General features: G+C 41.4%; 1 protein-coding gene across 2 annotated transcripts in view; it reads right to left on the bottom strand.

Annotated features, from left to right (window-relative positions):
* Positions 1-3,878: 3,878 nt before the first annotated feature.
* LOC144684569 (cationic amino acid transporter 2-like) overlaps positions 3,879-18,475 on the bottom strand; it is a 207,315-nt gene continuing 192,718 nt past the window's right edge. For both annotated transcript variants that reach the window (XM_078548524.1, XM_078548533.1), the window contains exon 12: positions 3,879-11,683. In XM_078548524.1, the coding sequence (XP_078404650.1) occupies positions 11,511-11,683 (173 nt within the window). In that variant the 3' untranslated portion in view covers positions 3,879-11,510. The remainder of the gene's footprint in view (positions 11,684-18,475) is intronic.

Genomic DNA, 18,475 nt, shown 5'->3' with positions numbered 1-18,475 from the left:
AGAAGTTCCACCAATATTTGTATGGGTGTAAATTCATGTTAATTACGGACCATAAGCCTTTGACCTGGTTGCTTAGCCCGAAGTCATAAACCCCGACACTTGCCGCTGCACGCCTACAAAGGTGGGCACTGATCTTATCTGCTTACATTTTGCTCGACTGAGGATCATGGAAATGCGGACGCACTTTCCAGACTTCCGTTACACCACAGCTCCACAACCCGAAGTGAAGTCACTGCTTTCAATGTGAACCAGACAGACATGTTACCTGTTAAAGCGGAGCAAATTCCACTTGAAACGCAGAGGGATGCTGTGCTCCCCAAAGTTTACCTGTACACACAGAAGGGTTGGTGTGTACTTCAAGAAGTGACTACTGAGCTTAAACCTTACTACGTGAGTAGATTTGAGCTGACTCTGCTAGACAGTTATTTGTTACGGCGAATCAGAATTGTTATTCCTCCAAAATTCCAAACACAAGTGTTAGAAGAGCTTCACCTCAGTCACATGGGAATTGTCAAAATGAAAGCATTAGCTTGTCTACATGTATGGTGGCTACACCTGGATCAAGACACCGAAAGCATGGCCAATGATTGCCTTCCATGCCAAGAAATGAAGTCTTCTCCTGCACCTGCCCCATTACATTCGTGGGCTTGGCCTGACCACCCATGACAGAGATTGCATGTGGACTTTGCCAGACCACTTCTTGGACATACATTCCTGACTGTGGTGGATGCCCATACAAAGTGGCCTCATGTTATTCCCATGAAGGCGACTACTTCAGCAAAGACTATTGATGCTCTCCAGAATGTGTTCACTACTTTTGGATTGCTGGAGCAGATTGTGTCTGACAAAGGCACACAGTTCACATCATGTAAATTTCAAACATTCCTGAAAAGCAATGGAATGAAGCAGATTCTCATCTCGCTTTACCACCCATCCTCAAATGGTGAAGCGGAGCACTTTGTCCAGGCATTGAAAACGGTCATATTGAAGGGGAGGATGCAAACAGGTTGGAAGTTGAAGCTGAAGAACTTTTTGATGATGTATCGTAACACTCCACATTCAACAACAGGCGTATCTCCTGCTAAGCTGATGTTTAGAAGATGACTGTGTACCAGAATGGATTTACTGTGTCTGGATTTGAAAGGAAAGATTGGATCAAAGCAGCTTGATCAGAAAAGGTCACATGATACAAGTAAACCAGCTCGTGAGTTTAATCTGAATCAGTCTGTTTGGGTCTGAAATTATTGTAAAATACCAAAGTGGCTCCTGGGAAGAACCATCAAGTGTCGAGGACCACTGACCTACAATGTTGAATCTTCCTGTGGAATCTGAAAGAGATATACCGACCAGATTAGAGAATCCAAATCCAAGGAACCAAATTTCCAGGGATCTCCAGTCACAGTGGAAGGTTTCTGGGAAACATCTGCTCCAGTTGGTGAAACCCAACATGATTCAACTGATAAACCTGTAGCTGCAACTGTTGGACCTGAACAGAGACAAGTGGAACAGCAGAACCTTCCATTTCTAAGCAAACAAACTGAAATACCTAAGCCAACACTCCTCTCTAGACCGAAGTGAATATGCATAACCCTGACCGATTTGTTCCTGGCTAAAGGGGAGGAGATGTGATGTTTGTGCTTAACGTTTATGCCTTTTTTAATAAGGACATTTTAGTTAAAAAGAAGTGTTACATAAAAAACCTGACAGTAGGGTGTGCTAAGTCCTGGATGTATTGCCCTCTGGTATAGAATAAGGAATTTTTTACACAGGACGTTGAGGTCCAGAAGCAGATAACTGTGTGTGTGTGTATATTCTTAATTGTTAAGAAGTGACAAAACATTTCAAGATGGTTAACCTTTAGGGCAGAATATTACAGTTCACTGCTGGCGAGTTTGTAGGCGAGGGGGTCTGTTAAAATTCCTCTGGTGGCCTTTCTGCCGCTCTCCCAGCCACCCCCAACCTATCTGCTATTTTGTGTAGGGCGGTGGTGGGTGATGCCTAGGGTAGCCCACCTGCCCTCGCCCCAACTGAGACCCTTAAGTGCCACTTGAGTGCTGCTTCCCTTTTGAGGCCAGTGGGAGGGGTTCAAGGACAGGGGAAGAAGCCTGACAGGTTATCCTGCTTGGACCTCAGCGACGGTTGGTAGGGGGTGTGGGGGTGGGGGTGGGGGGGGTGTGGTGAGCCTCCATTACTGGCCCCCTTTAGAAATTAGGTGCACTCCTCCAAGCTCTGGGCCTCCTGGGTGCTACACTCCACCGACCTTCAAAGCAGAAACCCCTGCCTTCCCCGGGGCTCTCTTCCTTTTCCCCATTGCGGACCCCACAATTACTCCATCCCGGGGCTCTGGCACTTTCACTAGTGGGCCTGCTTATAGTCCCAGCAGTGGCCACCGCTCCTCTGGCGTTGCTGAGACAACAGAGCTGCTGGCCAATCAGATTTGCGGACAGCTCTCTGAGGCAGGACCTCCTCTTGAGTGAAGGATGGAAAGCCCGCCTCCAGCCAAAGGTCCTCGTGGCACTAAATGACACCGGGCACCCCTGATCTGTGGGGTTGCGTTCCCCACCAACTTCTCCGGTGGCAGGACGGAAAATGCCGTCATCAGAAAAATTCAGACCTTAGTGGCGAAGGAGTTCATGAGCTCCTCACAATTGCTTTTGGAGGTGAGGGTAAAGGGGGCAGATAGAGGGATCTATGGAGATGGTAGCAGAGAAAGGAGTTGGAGATTATCTTTGCTTTCCAGGATGATCCTGGTTCATTGAAACTGGAGCACAAGAGGCTGCCACTTGGCCTGTGTTGCCTGTGCTAATGTAGATATTCAATTGCAGCTGTCTAATCCATTTCGTTGCCTCCATATAAAGAGTGACCATTAAGGTACCAGAGTGCTGCCAACACTCAGAATTTTCCCTTTACAAATTAACCAAGTGGCACAGAATCCCAAAGGTGAAATGTGCACCAATTCTACAGGAGCAGAAGTTATACCTCAATGAAGTTTTTCATGTTTAATGCTTTGTTCAGTACTTAAGTGACATTAACGTAGCTCAATAGCATTGCTGTAATCAGACTCTACGATTTAAAAAATGCTGTTCTATAAAGCTACTGGGATTATTTATGGGATATAGAGAACAATTTTTCTATTTCAAACATCAAGAACATTTGTAGGTCGTGCTCCTGGTGTTTTTTTAAAAATTTTCCTTTGGTGTGATCAGAGAATTACAAATCTGCTGGCCATCAACAAATATTATCCTTTTCCAGGTCTGTTTCTGCAAATGTGACTCTGTATGGCAACATCTCAGTCCTTCATGTCCCTCTTACATAGTGACTGAGATGTAATGACCTAAATGTTACTGAACATCTGCTGAAAATACCCAAAGTGTAATACAGGAAATACAGCAAAGTTTAGACATTTTAAGATTTGTTGAAAACCAGGCCTCTTAATGGATACCCTCAATGTGAACACCAAACAGCTTGTTGATTATAATAGTTAAAGAATTTTTTAAAATCATCATAATTTAGGATTTGCATTTTGCACAAAATTTGATTGCAAAATATGAAAACAGCATGCACACATCTGGCTGGATTGCATCCAAAACCATTTTTGGGATGGGATAATGAAAGGGCTGGCTAAGGCATAATGGAAAGGAATCAAAGAATTAAGATTGCTGATAATCTTTTACAGTAGTTGGGCATGACCAAACTGCGTGTGGGTGAATTTTAGTTAAGGACAATTTAAGGTTTTTTAAAAAAACCAGACCAGTATTTGTACAATATTTCAAACTCTTTGGGTGTTTTCAAAATATAAAATGAGTGAATTACATTTCCCAGAACGTAACTGATATATTGAAAAGTTTTGACCACAAAGTTGTTCAGCTGCTCATATCTCAATATCAACAGCATTTTATCAGTAATTTAATAGTTTTCATTATTAGTGTACGATTGAGTCAACCTTTGCAAAAATGGAGTAATTGAATGGGGTGAGGTGCTTTAAAAAAATAAAACAAATGTACATTGAAGTTGTTTTTCCATTGTGACTACAGTATATTAGAAATACAGGAAGATAATTTTGTAACAGAACAAAGCATTATGCACTGTGGTAACTAGTCACCCAATGTTACAAGAATATGCACACAAATTCTTTAAAACACAACTGATTAGGTTCAATCAATTTTGCATCACATGTGTATTATTTTAATGCTTTTATTAGGGGGGTAATTTCATCCTTAATGTCATCATTACAGCTAAACTTAATAAATTATAAAAATAAATTATCCCATGAGCTTATCTCTACTGGTTAACTGTAAATGGTTCAAATATTCAGTTAGTTTTCAAAAGACACTTTCCAAGTTAGCCAGCAAATGAAGCCATTTTGTTAATTTAATTGCCAATTACCCTTACTGACTGCTGAAGGCATTGTCTCTACTGAGGGACAATATCACAGAAATAGGGTACCCTATGAAACTATGCTCAAAAATAGCCATTCCTTGTAGAATGGTTCTGGAAATACCAACTTCTTCAGCTTCCATGAAAAGAAGGCAGAAATTACACCCAAAACTCTAAATGTCTTTTCTCTTACCCAATGCTGACAGGCCTGCTGTACACTGATAGAATTTTGTTCTTATTTCAGATTTTCAGCAATTCTTCTTTTCTTTTTATCTCAGGCTATTTTTCATTGGAAAGGCCGAAAGCCACATTTGGAAGCTCAGTGCTGGCAGACTGTTTGACATCACCAATTGAGTTTCCATCTGACAGCAGGCCATTAGGCAAGGATCAGCAATATTTCCCTCCCAAACTTGGGCACTATGTCCAATTGTAGCAGTTGCTGTTTTCCCAAATGATATCAGTCCAGCCACATCCAGTCATGGATGGTAGTGGTAAACAACTAACTGGAGGAGGGGGCTCCACAAATTGCAACCATGTTCAGCCACAGGTGCCAAGTGGATGATCCATCTAGCCTCCTCCTGGGGTCTCCAGCATCACAGCTGCCAGTCTTCAGCCAATTTGATTCACTCCACATGATATCAAGAAACAACTGAAGACATTGGACACCGCAAAGGCTATGGGCCCTGACAACATTCCGGCTGTAGTACTGAAGACTTGAGCTTCAGAACTAGCTGCATCCCGAGCCAAGCTGTTTCAGTACAGCTACAACACTGGCATCTACCTGGCAATGTGGAAAATTGCTCAAGTATGTCCTGTCTACAAAAAGCAGGACAAATCCAACCCAGCCAATTACTGCCCCATCAGTCTACTCTCGATCATCAGCAAAGTGATGGAAGGGTTATTGACAGTGCTATCAAGTCTGTGGGAAGAATTCCAGCATTTTGAAAGCCAACAACAAAATGAAGAGGAAAAGTGAGTGTGGCAAAAAGAACAAACCATGACCCGAACTGATAACACATGACCAGACATCCCACATGACAACAAATGCCCTACCTACAGATCCCTCGACAGCCGGTCAGAGGCTGGGAATTCTGTGGTGAGTAACTCACCTCCTGACTCCCCAAAGCCTGTCCACCATTACAAAAGGCAGGAGCATGATGGAATAGTCTTCACTTCCCGGGATGTATGCAGCTCCAACAACACTCAAAAGCTTGACACTGTCCAGGACAAAATGGCCCGCTTGACTGGGACCTCATCCACCACCTTAATCATTCACTCCCTCCACCACCGACACACAGTGGCAGCAGTGTGTACCCTCTACAAGATGCACTGCAGCAACTCACCAAGGTTGCTATGACCTTCCAAACCCTCAATCACTACCACCTCAAAGGACAAGGGCAGCAGATGCATGGGAACACCACTACCTGCAAGTTCCCTTTGAAACCACACACCATCCTGACTCGGAACTATATCTCTGTTGCTTCACTGTCACTGGGTCAAAGTCCTGGAACACCCTTCCTAACTGCAGTGTGGGTGTACCTACACCACACAAACTGCAGCAGTTCAGGAAGGTGGCTTGCCAGCACCTTCTCAAGGGCAATTAAGGATGAGAAATAAATGTTGGCCTAGCCAATGACACCTACATCCCCATAATGAACAAAGAAAATGCAGTACAGGCTGGGATTGAACCTGAAACCTCAATCTGATTTGCAGTCACAGGTATCAAGGTTGGCTCAGTGTAATCAGTGGGTCTGAAGGCTGTAGGCACAATCTAGGCTCCCATTTTGGTGCAGAGATAAAGGAAGCTGCAATGTCAAGAGACACTGGGTCTGATTATAACTCTGTGAAAGTGGATGGGTTCTGAATGAGTTAAAATCTCACCTGCTGTCTTTGGCATGAGATGTTAAACTGAGGCCTTTACAGGTAGTAAAAGATTCCTTAGCACTATGCAAAAAGGGGCAGGAGTGTCCTCCTGGTGACTTAACTGTGTGCAGATTTGCTGCCGCATTTCTAAAATACTTCATCTGCTATAAAATGTTTTGGGACATCCTGAGGTCATGAAAGCTGTCATAGATATACAATCCCCAATCCTTTCAGGAGCTTTTTAACAATTTTGGTCTGAAAGATAAGCATTTTTGAAACTATGCGTATTTGTGCATTTGAGTATATTTTCATCTATTAGCAAAAAAAAAAGACTTCTATACAGAATACATTTAAAAACATGCCCAAAAGGCTAAAAAAGCCATGTTAGCCTTTGAGAATCAGGGTGGAGGTATATACAAAACATTCTCAAAAAGAGCTTAAGGAGGTAAGTAGTCTTTGACATGGCAGGTTGTACATGGACCATGGAACAAGTGATAGGCAAAAACATTCTTAAATTTCACTGTTTGATGTTCTTATTCTTACAAAAATATCTATACTTTTTTTTTTTGCATCTTAGGCTTTTAAAGCATTACTCCAAAGACTCAAAATATACTGGTGAATTTTATTAGAGTATCTGCCAGACCTTTTGTAACTCATCAGTGGCTGTCCTCATGTTGCAATAGTGGAATGGGTCATCCCCTTGCTGTAGCACCTGCCTGATCATAGCGGCCCTGTCGAGGCAGGACCTGTTGCGGGAGATTCGGATGATGCCGGTGGTGGGCGGGCTGGAAAATCCCGCCCTGGGTGGTGATCTACTCTGCCAGGTTACCTTGCAGTTTGAAGACTATGCTCATTTGCAGAACTCCATATCACTCTGAAGTGACACTGGGAATATGTAATTATTGAAAAATAAAATTAATTTTACTGTCATACAAGATGAAAAAAATACTTTTGGTTGGGCAGCAATAATTCAAAGTAATATTTTATTTTTAGTTCATGCTTGGGTCTGAATTGCAATTGGGAGTGTGCTCACTGATGGATTATAAAACAAAATAACTAATTCAGCATAGTTCTTGATAATTAATTGGCAGACGTTTCAGATTATCCAGTATTTCTTCAATCATTTTTGAACCTCTCGTTAATCAAAAGTAGTTCTTATTCCTCCATATAATTTGCTATGTTCCAGTTTACAGCAAAACTATTCCCTGCCTAATGCCAATACCATCCCCTGGGCTAAGAGGTTTAACTGAAAGCCTGCAATGAACCTCATTTTAAACTTTTCTCCCTTACTATTAAAGTGCCTGTTCCTCTCGTCAATTTTTCAAAATGGCATGTCTGAAACTGGGAACTCACTATGTGGAGAATCATGGGAATGTACCAACACCCTGTCACTTGCTCATACAGGAAAATTAGTTCTCAGCTGCAGAACTAAATTAAAATAAAACAATAACTTCATACATACAGTTAATTCTTCTTCTCATTCAAAGAAAATATTATGACTATCAAGTACCCTTTGGTTAACACTTGCCTAATCGAGAACTTTCATCCAATAAAATTTGATATAAAATAATTGTGTGTGCTATTTCCTTGAATTGAAATTGTAATCCACCAAAATACTCTCAAAAAATATTGCTCTATTGTACAAGTAGTGATTAAGCAGCATTGTGAATGAATTAAATTTTTATAAACCGTCTCTTAAGGCTTCTGCAATTTTATAAAATGAATTCAACTACACAGGATTAATTTAGGAAAATAAAAGTGACAATTTGTACCTTTCTTCCCAGCATATTTTGTGTGTCAGCACAATGAGCAGTGAAAACAGTACTTTATTACAAGCAGCAGTTCCAGTTATGAAAATATCATTTTTGTAAACATTGCCAATATAAACTGATTAACATTCCAGTTGAGGACAATTTAATATAGTGAAATAGATAAAGGCTAATGATGTTCAAAAGATTTGAATTGGCAGACTCTTTTAAGTTCACTACATATATGGTTTTGTTGTCCTCATATTTAAAATAAACAACAGGTAACATTTTTGATTAAAAGTCAACTGCTACTTCCTAGGTTGGTGGAATTTGCCCACAGTACACCTCAAAATTGTGTCCCTTCAGGTATAGCTCTAATGAAACTTACAGTCATCCAAAATATGTTAAGGAACTCTACACCTCTAAAAAGAACAAAATTGCAATTGGGAAATAGCAGAAAGTATTAGCAGGTTCCATCGATTCAGCGAATAAAAATACTGACAAGATTCATCATGAAAGTAACTTTTGCTTTTGGTGTGGGAAGTAAAGAGGCAGCTTTGGATCAGCACCCATCCCCCACCACGATACATCCAAGCCACAATTCATACAGCATTTATAATAGGTAATTGATCTGCAGGCACCACTACCTCCTGCATCAAAAATGATGTTTTACTAAACACTTGATGTAAAAACTTAGCTATCAATTTCCTTGTACCACTGCAGAAAAAGTATTCCTCTATCACTGACTATTTATGCTACAGGACTGAAAATATTCAAAGATTTAAAGGCAGAATGGTCAACAGAAAGGAATGACTGTTATTGGGGGCATGGGAGGTGGATTCCATATTGATCATATTTTCCTGTTCCTACAATATTATCCCTCACCGCTATTTACCCCAAAATTGTCAAAACAACTTCAGCTGAGGCAGCAAAGGCTGAATGACAGATTGCCTGGAACTCAATTTCTTGCTCAGAACAGTCATTTTAGCTTCAATGGGGGGGGGAAGGCTTGTAGAAACGATAATCCAAGACAAAATTAACAGGCACATGGACAAGTGTGTATTAATTAGGGAAAGACAGCACAGATTTGTTAAAGGCAGATCATGTTTAACTAACTTGCATATTTTTTTGATGATGTAACAGAAAGGGCTGATGAGGATAATGCTGTTGATGTGGTGTATATGGACTTCCAAAAGGCATTGGGGCTTGCCAGAAAGTTGAAGCCCGTGGAATAAAAGGTACAGTAGCAGTATGGATACAAAATTGTCTAAATGACAGGAAACAGAGAAAAGTGAGAAACGGTTGTGCTGTAAGCTGCAGGGCTATGGGCTGGGTGCAGGAAGGTGGGATTAGAAAGGGCATCTAGGTGTCCTCGGGCTGGCATGGACAAGATGGGCCGAATGGCCTCCTTCTGTGCTGTAACTTTTCTATGGTTTTGCAGACTGCAGAAAGGTTTGCAATGGGGCTCCCCAGGGGTCAGTACTAGTATCACTGCTTTTTGTGACATTTATTAATGACCTAGATTTATGTGTACAGGGCATAATTTCAAAATTTTCAGAAGACACAAAACTCATAAATATTGTTAACTGTGAAGGGGATACTGATCAATTTCAAGATGACATGGTGGAATGGGTGGTCACAGAATGAAATTTAATGGAGAGAAGTGGGGAGTGATACATTTTTGTAGGAAGAATGAGGAGAGGCAATATAAAATAAAGGGTTACATCCTAAATGGCGTGCAAGAGCAGAGAGACCTGGGGGCATATCTGCATAAATCATTGAAGGTAGCAGGGCAGGTTGAGAAATTGGTCAAAAAGGCATACGGAATACTGTGTTTTATGAACAGAGGCATGGAGTATAAAAGCAAGGAACTTATGATGAACCTTTATAAAACACTGGTTTTTGCCTCAAGTGGAGCAGTGTGTCTAATTTTGGACACCAATTTAGGAAGGATGTGAAGACTTTAGAGAGGGTGCAAAAAAGATTTATGAGAATGGTTCCAGGGAGGAGGGACTGCAGTTATGTGGAAAGATTGAAGAAGCTGAGGTTGTTCTCCCTAGAGAACAGAAGATTTGATAGAAGTGTTCAAAATCATGAATGGTCTATGCAGAATATTTAAATGAAAACTATTCCATTATGTTGAAAACCAGAGGACAACAATGTAAGATGATTTGCAAAAGAACACAATGGTGACATGAGGAAAACTTTTTTATGCAGTGAGTGGTTAGGACCTGGATTGCACTGCCTGAGAGTGTAGTGGTGGCAGATTCAATTGTGGCTTTCAAAAGGGAATCTAATAAGCACCTAGAGAGAAAATTTGCAGAACTACAGGGAAAGAGCAGGGGAGTGCGACTAGCTGGGTTACTCTTGTAAAGAACAGACATGCACATGATGGGTTGAATGGCCTCCTGTGTGGCAATCATTTTATGATTCATGTTGAGAATCATAAACTCATCACAACATGAGCCAAGTGGTTAGTGTTTCATAGTTTTTTTTCTCAAATGTTTCTTCATGTAAAGCTGACTTATAATCAGGAGTTTAAAAAAAATACAGCACCACCAAGATAGATAGGAAAATCCCTTATAAGGATTTGTCAACATTAAACCTTTTGCTAATTCACAGTAAATGCTCTCTATTTAGGTTATGCACTTTAGAAGCATGAATGATTATCATATTTTCAGATAAACCTGAAGCACTCAAGTGTGATCTGAACCCTTTTGTCCCAAAAGGATGGACTACTAAGATTAGTAGCTACAAACTAAAATTTGCAGGTAAATGTGTTAAAAGAGGTTTAAAAGTTTTAGAATAGTTTAGGGTGATATCTTCCTGAGTTTGGTGAAAGAAAATGCAAATTTCTCCTCTCCTCTTAATTCTAAACCCAACCACCTTGGAGGTCTCTCTTTTCGATTTAGTTTTATTTTGAAAGGTGAATATAAACAAAAACACTCAGCAATGCCACAAGTGATTTAATCCTGCGGAGCAGGCTTGAGAGGCCATATGGCCTACTCTTACTCCTGTTTCCTAAGTTCTCATATCTCATGTTCTGAATTAATGCAATAGCACTCACCGAATATTTTAAAATTAAATAATTTGGAATTATAGAAAATCTTAAGGACGGTAAATAAACTCTGTATTACACTGCCAAATGGTTAAAAAAAATCACTTTCTTTTGCTGCTTTTCAGAAAAACAATTTGCCTCCCAGTAGACAGTCTTTTCTCATGCCGGAGATCCTATTGTTTTGGGAAAATATTATTTAGCTTTTCACTCAACATTATTTTGAATAGACTAAATCAACCATGGTGCCACTGCAGATGACAGAGGTACTTGGCAGCTAATCAGCAAACATTCAGTTCCCCCATAAGCAATTTAAGGTGATCTGCTGCAAAACACATTTGTTAGTACAATTCGTCTATTAAGAGTTTTAACTAAATTCTGAGACCAAAGTCGATACAGCTTCACTGCTCCTGATAACACAAACATGTCTGATGTGGCAAACTGGCATGTTATATTGCTCTTTAAAGCTAACATTCGCTTGTCTTTTCATGAAGAATAAACTGGTCAAGCTCAGTTGCCATTTCATTGTTGTCCATTCCTTCTAAATTCTTTATGTTCTCAGTTTCACTGTGTACCGATTCGTCATCATGGTGACTTTCAACACTATGTCTGATGCCATAACCAAAGTAGATTGCAAATCCTTTAAACAGAGAAAAAAATTAAATGGAGCAGGGAATGTGAAAATGTGGTTATTTTTTAACAGTGTTACTTACGTTATAATATATAAGGAAATTTGACTAATATTTCAAGAAGATTGAAATACTTTCTGAAGTTTTCTTAATGAAAGTCGAGGAAGTCAGGAAAACTGGTACATATTCTGCATTCACTACTGCTACAAAATGCTGAATTTTTATAGGGAAAAGAATATTTGAAAATAGTTTCAGGTAAGGTTGTGTTTCAGTAAATCCACCTGTTTCATTCTTTTGTCATGTTTAGTGGACATTCTTCAAATATGATTATTAGCTATAACAAAGGTTCATGTGAATAAACTCAATACTGGGAACCTAAGAAAGAAAACAAAGGAGTCTCTGCAAGACTGGAATTTTTTTTTTGTTACCTAGCATCATTATTGAACCCTTCCAGTCTGTTAAAGCCTTAGGACCTCACCTCAGATAATGTGCATCATTTTATGACTGAATTTATTTTAATAAATCATGCAGTTTCCAGCTGTGACCAGCAGATGGCATCAATTACATGCAATTCACACCAGCCAATTGAAACATTTAGGGTGGAATTTTACAGCCCTGTCACAGCAGGGGCGGGACCGTAAAATGTGGCGAGCCATTCAAAGGTTCATTGACTTTGGTGATAATGGCCGTAAAATTCCGCTCTTCCTCTAGTTCCTGGATTTTTTCTTCAGCAAGCTAGTCAACCTCCTCTATCATTGCATTTGTTAAGCCAGATAAGGCCACTCTTACATAAGAACATAAGAAAATAGGAACAGGAGTAGACCATTCAGCTCCTCAAACCTGCTCCGCCATTCAATAAGATCATGGCTGATCTTCTTGAGTTTCGATTTCCACATTCCCATCTACTCCCGATAACCTTTGATTCCCTTGACTAACAAGGAACTATCTACCTCTGCCTTAAAAATATTCAATGACCCCGCCTCCACCGTCTTCTGAGGCAGTGTTCCAAATTTGCATAACCCTCTGAGAGAAAAAAATTCTCCACATCTCTGTCCTAAAAGGGCAACCCCTAATTTTAAAACAGTGACCCCTAGTTCTGGATTCACCCACAAGAGGAAACATCCTTTCAATGTCCATCTTGTCAAGGCCATTCAGGATCTTGTATCCTTCAATCAAATCACCCCTCACTCTTCTAAACGCCATTGGAAACAAGCCCAGTCTATGACTTTGTTTCTTTGTATTTCCTCTCTCTGCTGCATTTCTCCCCATAACTTCTCTGTCAGACCTCTTCTTCCCTTGTCTTTTTATTTTTCTTTTCTTTTCAGTGGGAGGCTGTGTGTGGTGCCAGTGAACGGAGCTGTCAACGGCAGCAGGCTGCATTTGGGTTTAGGAGAGAAAATCTGGCCCTCTGTGGCTCCTATTGCATCTCTCAGGCCCTATCACCTTCCCACTATTTTAATCAACCCCTACCTCTTACCCTTTGAACTACCCACTAAACCCTTGAAACTTCTTATCCTTAATCCTCCATCTACTCCCTCCAGAGGACCCATAACCCAAAATCAAATTTCTTCCCGCTTTCCCTCCCACCCCCATTGTTCCTTGGTTCTCCATTTGCTTCCAAGGTTTGATTTATTTTTAAAGAAATCAAGTTGGAATGAGGAGTATTAACTCTATATCTGTTGAGTATTAGTTGTGTTCTGGTGGTGGGTATTAATTGCAGACTTTGTGCTCATACATTTGGGAGCAGATTGAAAGAGGAGTTGAGTTGCTGGCTGAAGATGCACAATATGCAATGTGTGTCTAAATAAAAGCTGGTAAAATGTATAAAGTCTAGGTTCCAGTGTTCTAATTTTCACTGCCTGTCTCCTGAGTTCTAACATGGTGGTTGCCTAAAGGTGAAGGTTGGAAGCTATGATTTTTTTCAGGCATAAAACTAGAATTCTGATATGAACAAATTAGGAACAGAAGTAGGCCACTTGGCCCCTCAGACCCTCGAGTCTGCTTTGCCATTCAATAAGATCATGACTGATCTGATTGTAACCTCAACTTCACATTCCCTTCCACTTCCAATAAACTTACACTCCCTTGCTTATTAGCAATCTATTTACTTCTGCCTTCAAAATATTCAAGGACTCTGCTTCCACCGCCTTTTGAGGAAGAGATTCCAAAGACTCACGAACCTCAGAGAAAAAAATTCTCCTCATCTCTGTCTTAAGTGGGCAACCCCTTACTTTTAAACAGTGACCCCTAGTTCTAGATTCTCCTACAAATGGAAACGTCCTTTCTGCATTCACCCTGTCAAGACCCCTCAGAATCTTATGTGTTTCAATTAAGTCACCTCTTACTCTTCTGAACTCCAGCGGATAGAACTTTGCTCATAGGACAACCTCCCTATTTCCGATTAGTCTAGGAAACCTTCTCTGAACTGCTTCCAATGCATTTACATCCTTCCTTAAATAAGGAGACCAATACTATACACAGTACTCCAGATGTGCTCTCACCAATGCCCTGTTTAACTGAAGCATAACCTCCCTAACTCTTGTGTTCAATTCCCCTCACAATACACAATAACATCCTATTAGAAACATAGAAAATAGGAGCAGGAGTAGGCAATTCGGCTCTTCGAGCCTGCTCCACCATTCATTATGATCATGGCTGATCATCCAATTCAATAGCCTGCTCCCACTTTCTCCCCATATCCTTCGTTCCCTTTTCAAGAACTCCTCCTTGAAAACATACAATGTTTTGGCCTCAACTACTTTCTGTGGTAGCGAATTCCACAGGCTCATCACTCTCTGGGTGAAGAAATTTCTCCTCATCTCAGTCCTAAATGGTCTACCCCGTATCCTCAGACTGTGACCCCTGGTTTTGGACTCCCCCACCATCGGGAACATCCTTCCTGCATCTACCTGTCTGGTCTTGTTAGAATTTTAAATGTTTCTATGAGATCCCCCCATATTCTTCTGAACCCCAGCAAATATAATCCTAACCGACTCAATCTCTCCTCATATGTCAGTCCCGCCATCCCAGGAATCAGTCTGGTAAACCTTTGCTGTACTCCCTCTATAGCAAGAACATCCTTCCTCAGATAAGGAGACCAAAACTGGACACAATATTCCAGGTGTGGCCTCACCAAGGCCTTGTATAACTGCAGCAAGACATCCCTGCTCCTGTACTCGAATCCTCTCGCTACAAAGGCCAACATACCATTTGCCTTCTTTACCGCCTGCTGCACCTGCATGCTTACCTTCAGCAACTGGTGTACGAGGACACCCAGGTCTCATTGCATATTCCCCTCTCTCAATTTATAGCCATTCAGATAATAATCTGCCTTCCTGATTTTGCTACCAAAGTGGATAACCTCATATTTATCCACATTATACTGCAACTGCCATGCATTTGCCCACTCATTCAGCTTGTGGAAATCACACTGAAGCATCTCTGCATCCTCCTCACAGCTCACCCTTCCACTCAGCTTTGTGCCATCTGCAAATTTGGAGATATTATATTTAGTTCCCTCATCTAAATCATTAATATATATTGTGAATAGCTGGGGTCCCAGCACTGATCCCTGTGGTACCCCACTAGTCACTGCCTACCATTCGGAAAAAGACCCGTTTATTCCTACTCTTTGTTTCCTGTCTGCCAACCAGTTTTCTATCCATCTCAATACACTACCCCCGATCCCATGCGCTTTAATTTTACACGCTAATCACTTAATGTAGGACTTTATCAAAAGCCTTCTGAAAGTCCAAATAAACCACATCCACTGGCTCCCCCTCATCAACTCTACTAGTTACATCCTCGAAAAATTCCAGTAGATTTGTCAAGCATGGTTTCCCTTTCGTAAATCCATGCTGACTTTGTCTGATTCTACCACTGTTTTCCAAGTGCTCAGCTATTAAATCTTTTATAATGAACTCTAGAATTTTCCCCACTACCGATGTCAGGCTGACTGGTCTATAATTCCCTGTTTCCTTTCTGCCTCCCTTTTTAAACAGTGGGGTTACATTAGCTACCCTCCAATCTGTAGGAACTGTTCCAGAGTCTATAGAATCTTGAAAGATGACCGCCAATACATCCACTATTTCTAGGGCCACTTCCTTAAGTACTCTGGGATTTAGATTATCAGGCCCTGGGGATTTATCAGCCTTCAATCACATTAATTTCCCCAACACCATTTCCCTACTAATCCTGATTTCTTTCAGTTCCTCCCTCTCACTAAACTCCTCAACATTTCTGGTATGTTATTTGTGTCCTCCTTTGTGAAGACAGAACCAAAGTATGTATTTAGTTGGGCAGCCATTTCTTTGTTCCCCATTATAAATCCCCCTGTTTCTGACTGTAAGGGACCTACATTTCTCTTCACCAATCTTTTTCTCTTCACATACCTATAGAAACTTTTACAGTCAGTTTTTATGTTCCCCACAAGCTTACTCTCCTACTCTATTTTCCCCTTCTTAATCAATCCCTAGGTCCTCCTTTGCTGAATCCTAAACTGCTCCCAATCCTCAGGTCTGTTGTTTTTTCTGGCCAATTGGTATGCCTCTTCCTTGGATCTAATACTATCTCTAATTTCCCTTGTAAGCCATGGTTTGGCCACTTTTCCTGTTTTACTTTTGCGCCAGACAGGAATAAACAATTGTTGCAGTTCACCCATGCGCTCTTTGAATGTTTTCCATTGCCTATCCACCATCATCCCTTTAAGTAACGTTTCCCAATCCATCATAGCCAACTCGCGCCTCATACCATCGTATTTTCCTTTATTAAGATTCAGGACCCTAGTCTCTTAATCAACTAAGTCACTCTCCATCTTGATGAAGAATTCTATCATATTATGGTCGCTCATCCCCAAGAGGCCTCGCACAACTAGATTGCCAATTATTCCTTTCTCATTACACAATACCCAGTCTAGGATGGCATGTTCTCTCGTTGGTTCCTCACCGTATTGGTCTAGAAAACCATCCCATAGACACTCCAAGAATTCCTCCTCTACAGTATTGTTACTAATTTGATTTGCCCAATCTATATGCAAATTACAGTCACCCATAATTACAGCTGTTCCTTTATTGCCTGCTTCTAAGTTCCTGTTTAATGCCATTCCCAACATCACCACTACAGTTTGGGGGTCTATATATAACACCCATTAACGTTTCTTGCCCCTTAGTGTTTCTCAGCTCTACCCATACAGATTCCACATCGTTGGAGCTAATACCTTTCCTCACTATTGTGTTAATTTCCTCTTTAACCAGCAATGCAACTCAACCGCCTTTTCCTTTTTGTCTGTCCTTCCTAAATACTGAATGCCCCTGGATGTTCAGTTTCCATCCCTGGTCACCCTGCAGCCATGTCTCCGTAATCCTGACTATATCATACCTATTTACACCTATTTGCGCGGTTAATTCATCCACTTTATTGCGAATGCTCCTCACGTTAAGGCACAAAGCCTTAAGGCTTGTCTTTTTAACATTACTTGTCCCGTTCCCACTATTTTTCACTGAGGTCTTGTTTGATTCTGGCCCTTGATTTCCCTGCCTATTATTTTTCTTATTCCCCTTTCTGTCTTATGTTCTTGTCCTTGATTCCTCCTCCTCTGACTCCTTGCATAGGTTCCCATCCCCCTGCCATTTTAGTTTAAACCCTCCCCAACCACTCTAGCAAATGTTCCCCCGAAGACATCAGTCCCGGTCCTGCCCAGGTGTAACCCGTCCAGTTTGTACTGGTCCCATCTCCCCCAGAACTGGTCCCAATGTCCCAGGAATCTGAAACCCTCCCCCTCACACCATCTCTTCATCCGATATATCCTACTATTTCTATTCTGACTAGCACATGGCACTGGTAGTAATCCTGAGATCACTAACTTTGAGGTCCTACTTTTCAACTTACTTCCTAACTCCCTATATTCTGCTTTTAGGACCTCATCCCTTTTTTTTACCTATGTCGTTTGTACCAATGTGTACCACGACCACTGGCTGTTCACCCTCCCTGTTCAGAATGTCCTGTAGCCGCTCTGAGACATCCTTGACCCTAGCACCAGGGAGGCAACATACCATCCTGGAGTCTCGTTTGTGGCCACAGAAACGCATATCTATTCCCCTTACAATTGAACCCCCTATAACTATTGCATTCCCACACTTTTTACTCCTCCCCTGTGCAGCAGAGCCAACCTTGGTGCAATGAATTTGGCTGTTGCTGCTTTCCCCTGGGAGGCCATTCCCCTCAACAGTATCCAAAGTGGTATACCTGTTTTGCAGGGGAATAGCCACAGGAGATTCCTGCACTGCCTGCCTAGTCCTCTTGCTCTGCCTGGTGGTCACCCATTCCCTTTCTGCCTGCAGACTCTTAGCCTGTGGTGTGACCACCTTTCTATAAGTGCTATCCACGATACTCTCCGCCTTGCAGATGCTCCACAGTGTCCCCAGCTGCCGCTCCAGCTCCGAATCCCGGGCTTCCAGTAGCTGCAGCTGGAGACACTTACCCCGCACATGCTGGCCCCGGGCACTGGAAATGTTCCCACCTTCCCACATAGAGCAGGAGGAGCACACCATGGCTTTGAGCTCTCCTGCCATGACTTACCCCTTTAAATTAAATTACACCTTTTGGAAGATACCTAATATCAAATAATATCAATTACTCTAGGGCCCTTCATACCTGCTCCTCTTTGTTACAGAATATAGCCCTTACAAACGATGAACCACAAAATAAGACCTTAAAAACTATAAGCGATAAAAGTAGTAAATACTTACCCGACCGTACTCACGGTACTCAAAGAATCACCTTGTTCCCTCCTCACCGAACTCCCT

Source organism: Cetorhinus maximus, chromosome 1 (assembly GCF_964194155.1).
Source record: "Cetorhinus maximus chromosome 1, sCetMax3.hap1.1, whole genome shotgun sequence".
In the NCBI taxonomy this organism is placed as follows: Eukaryota; Metazoa; Chordata; class Chondrichthyes; order Lamniformes; family Cetorhinidae; genus Cetorhinus; species Cetorhinus maximus.
This window is presented reverse-complemented; position numbering and strand designations above follow the sequence as displayed.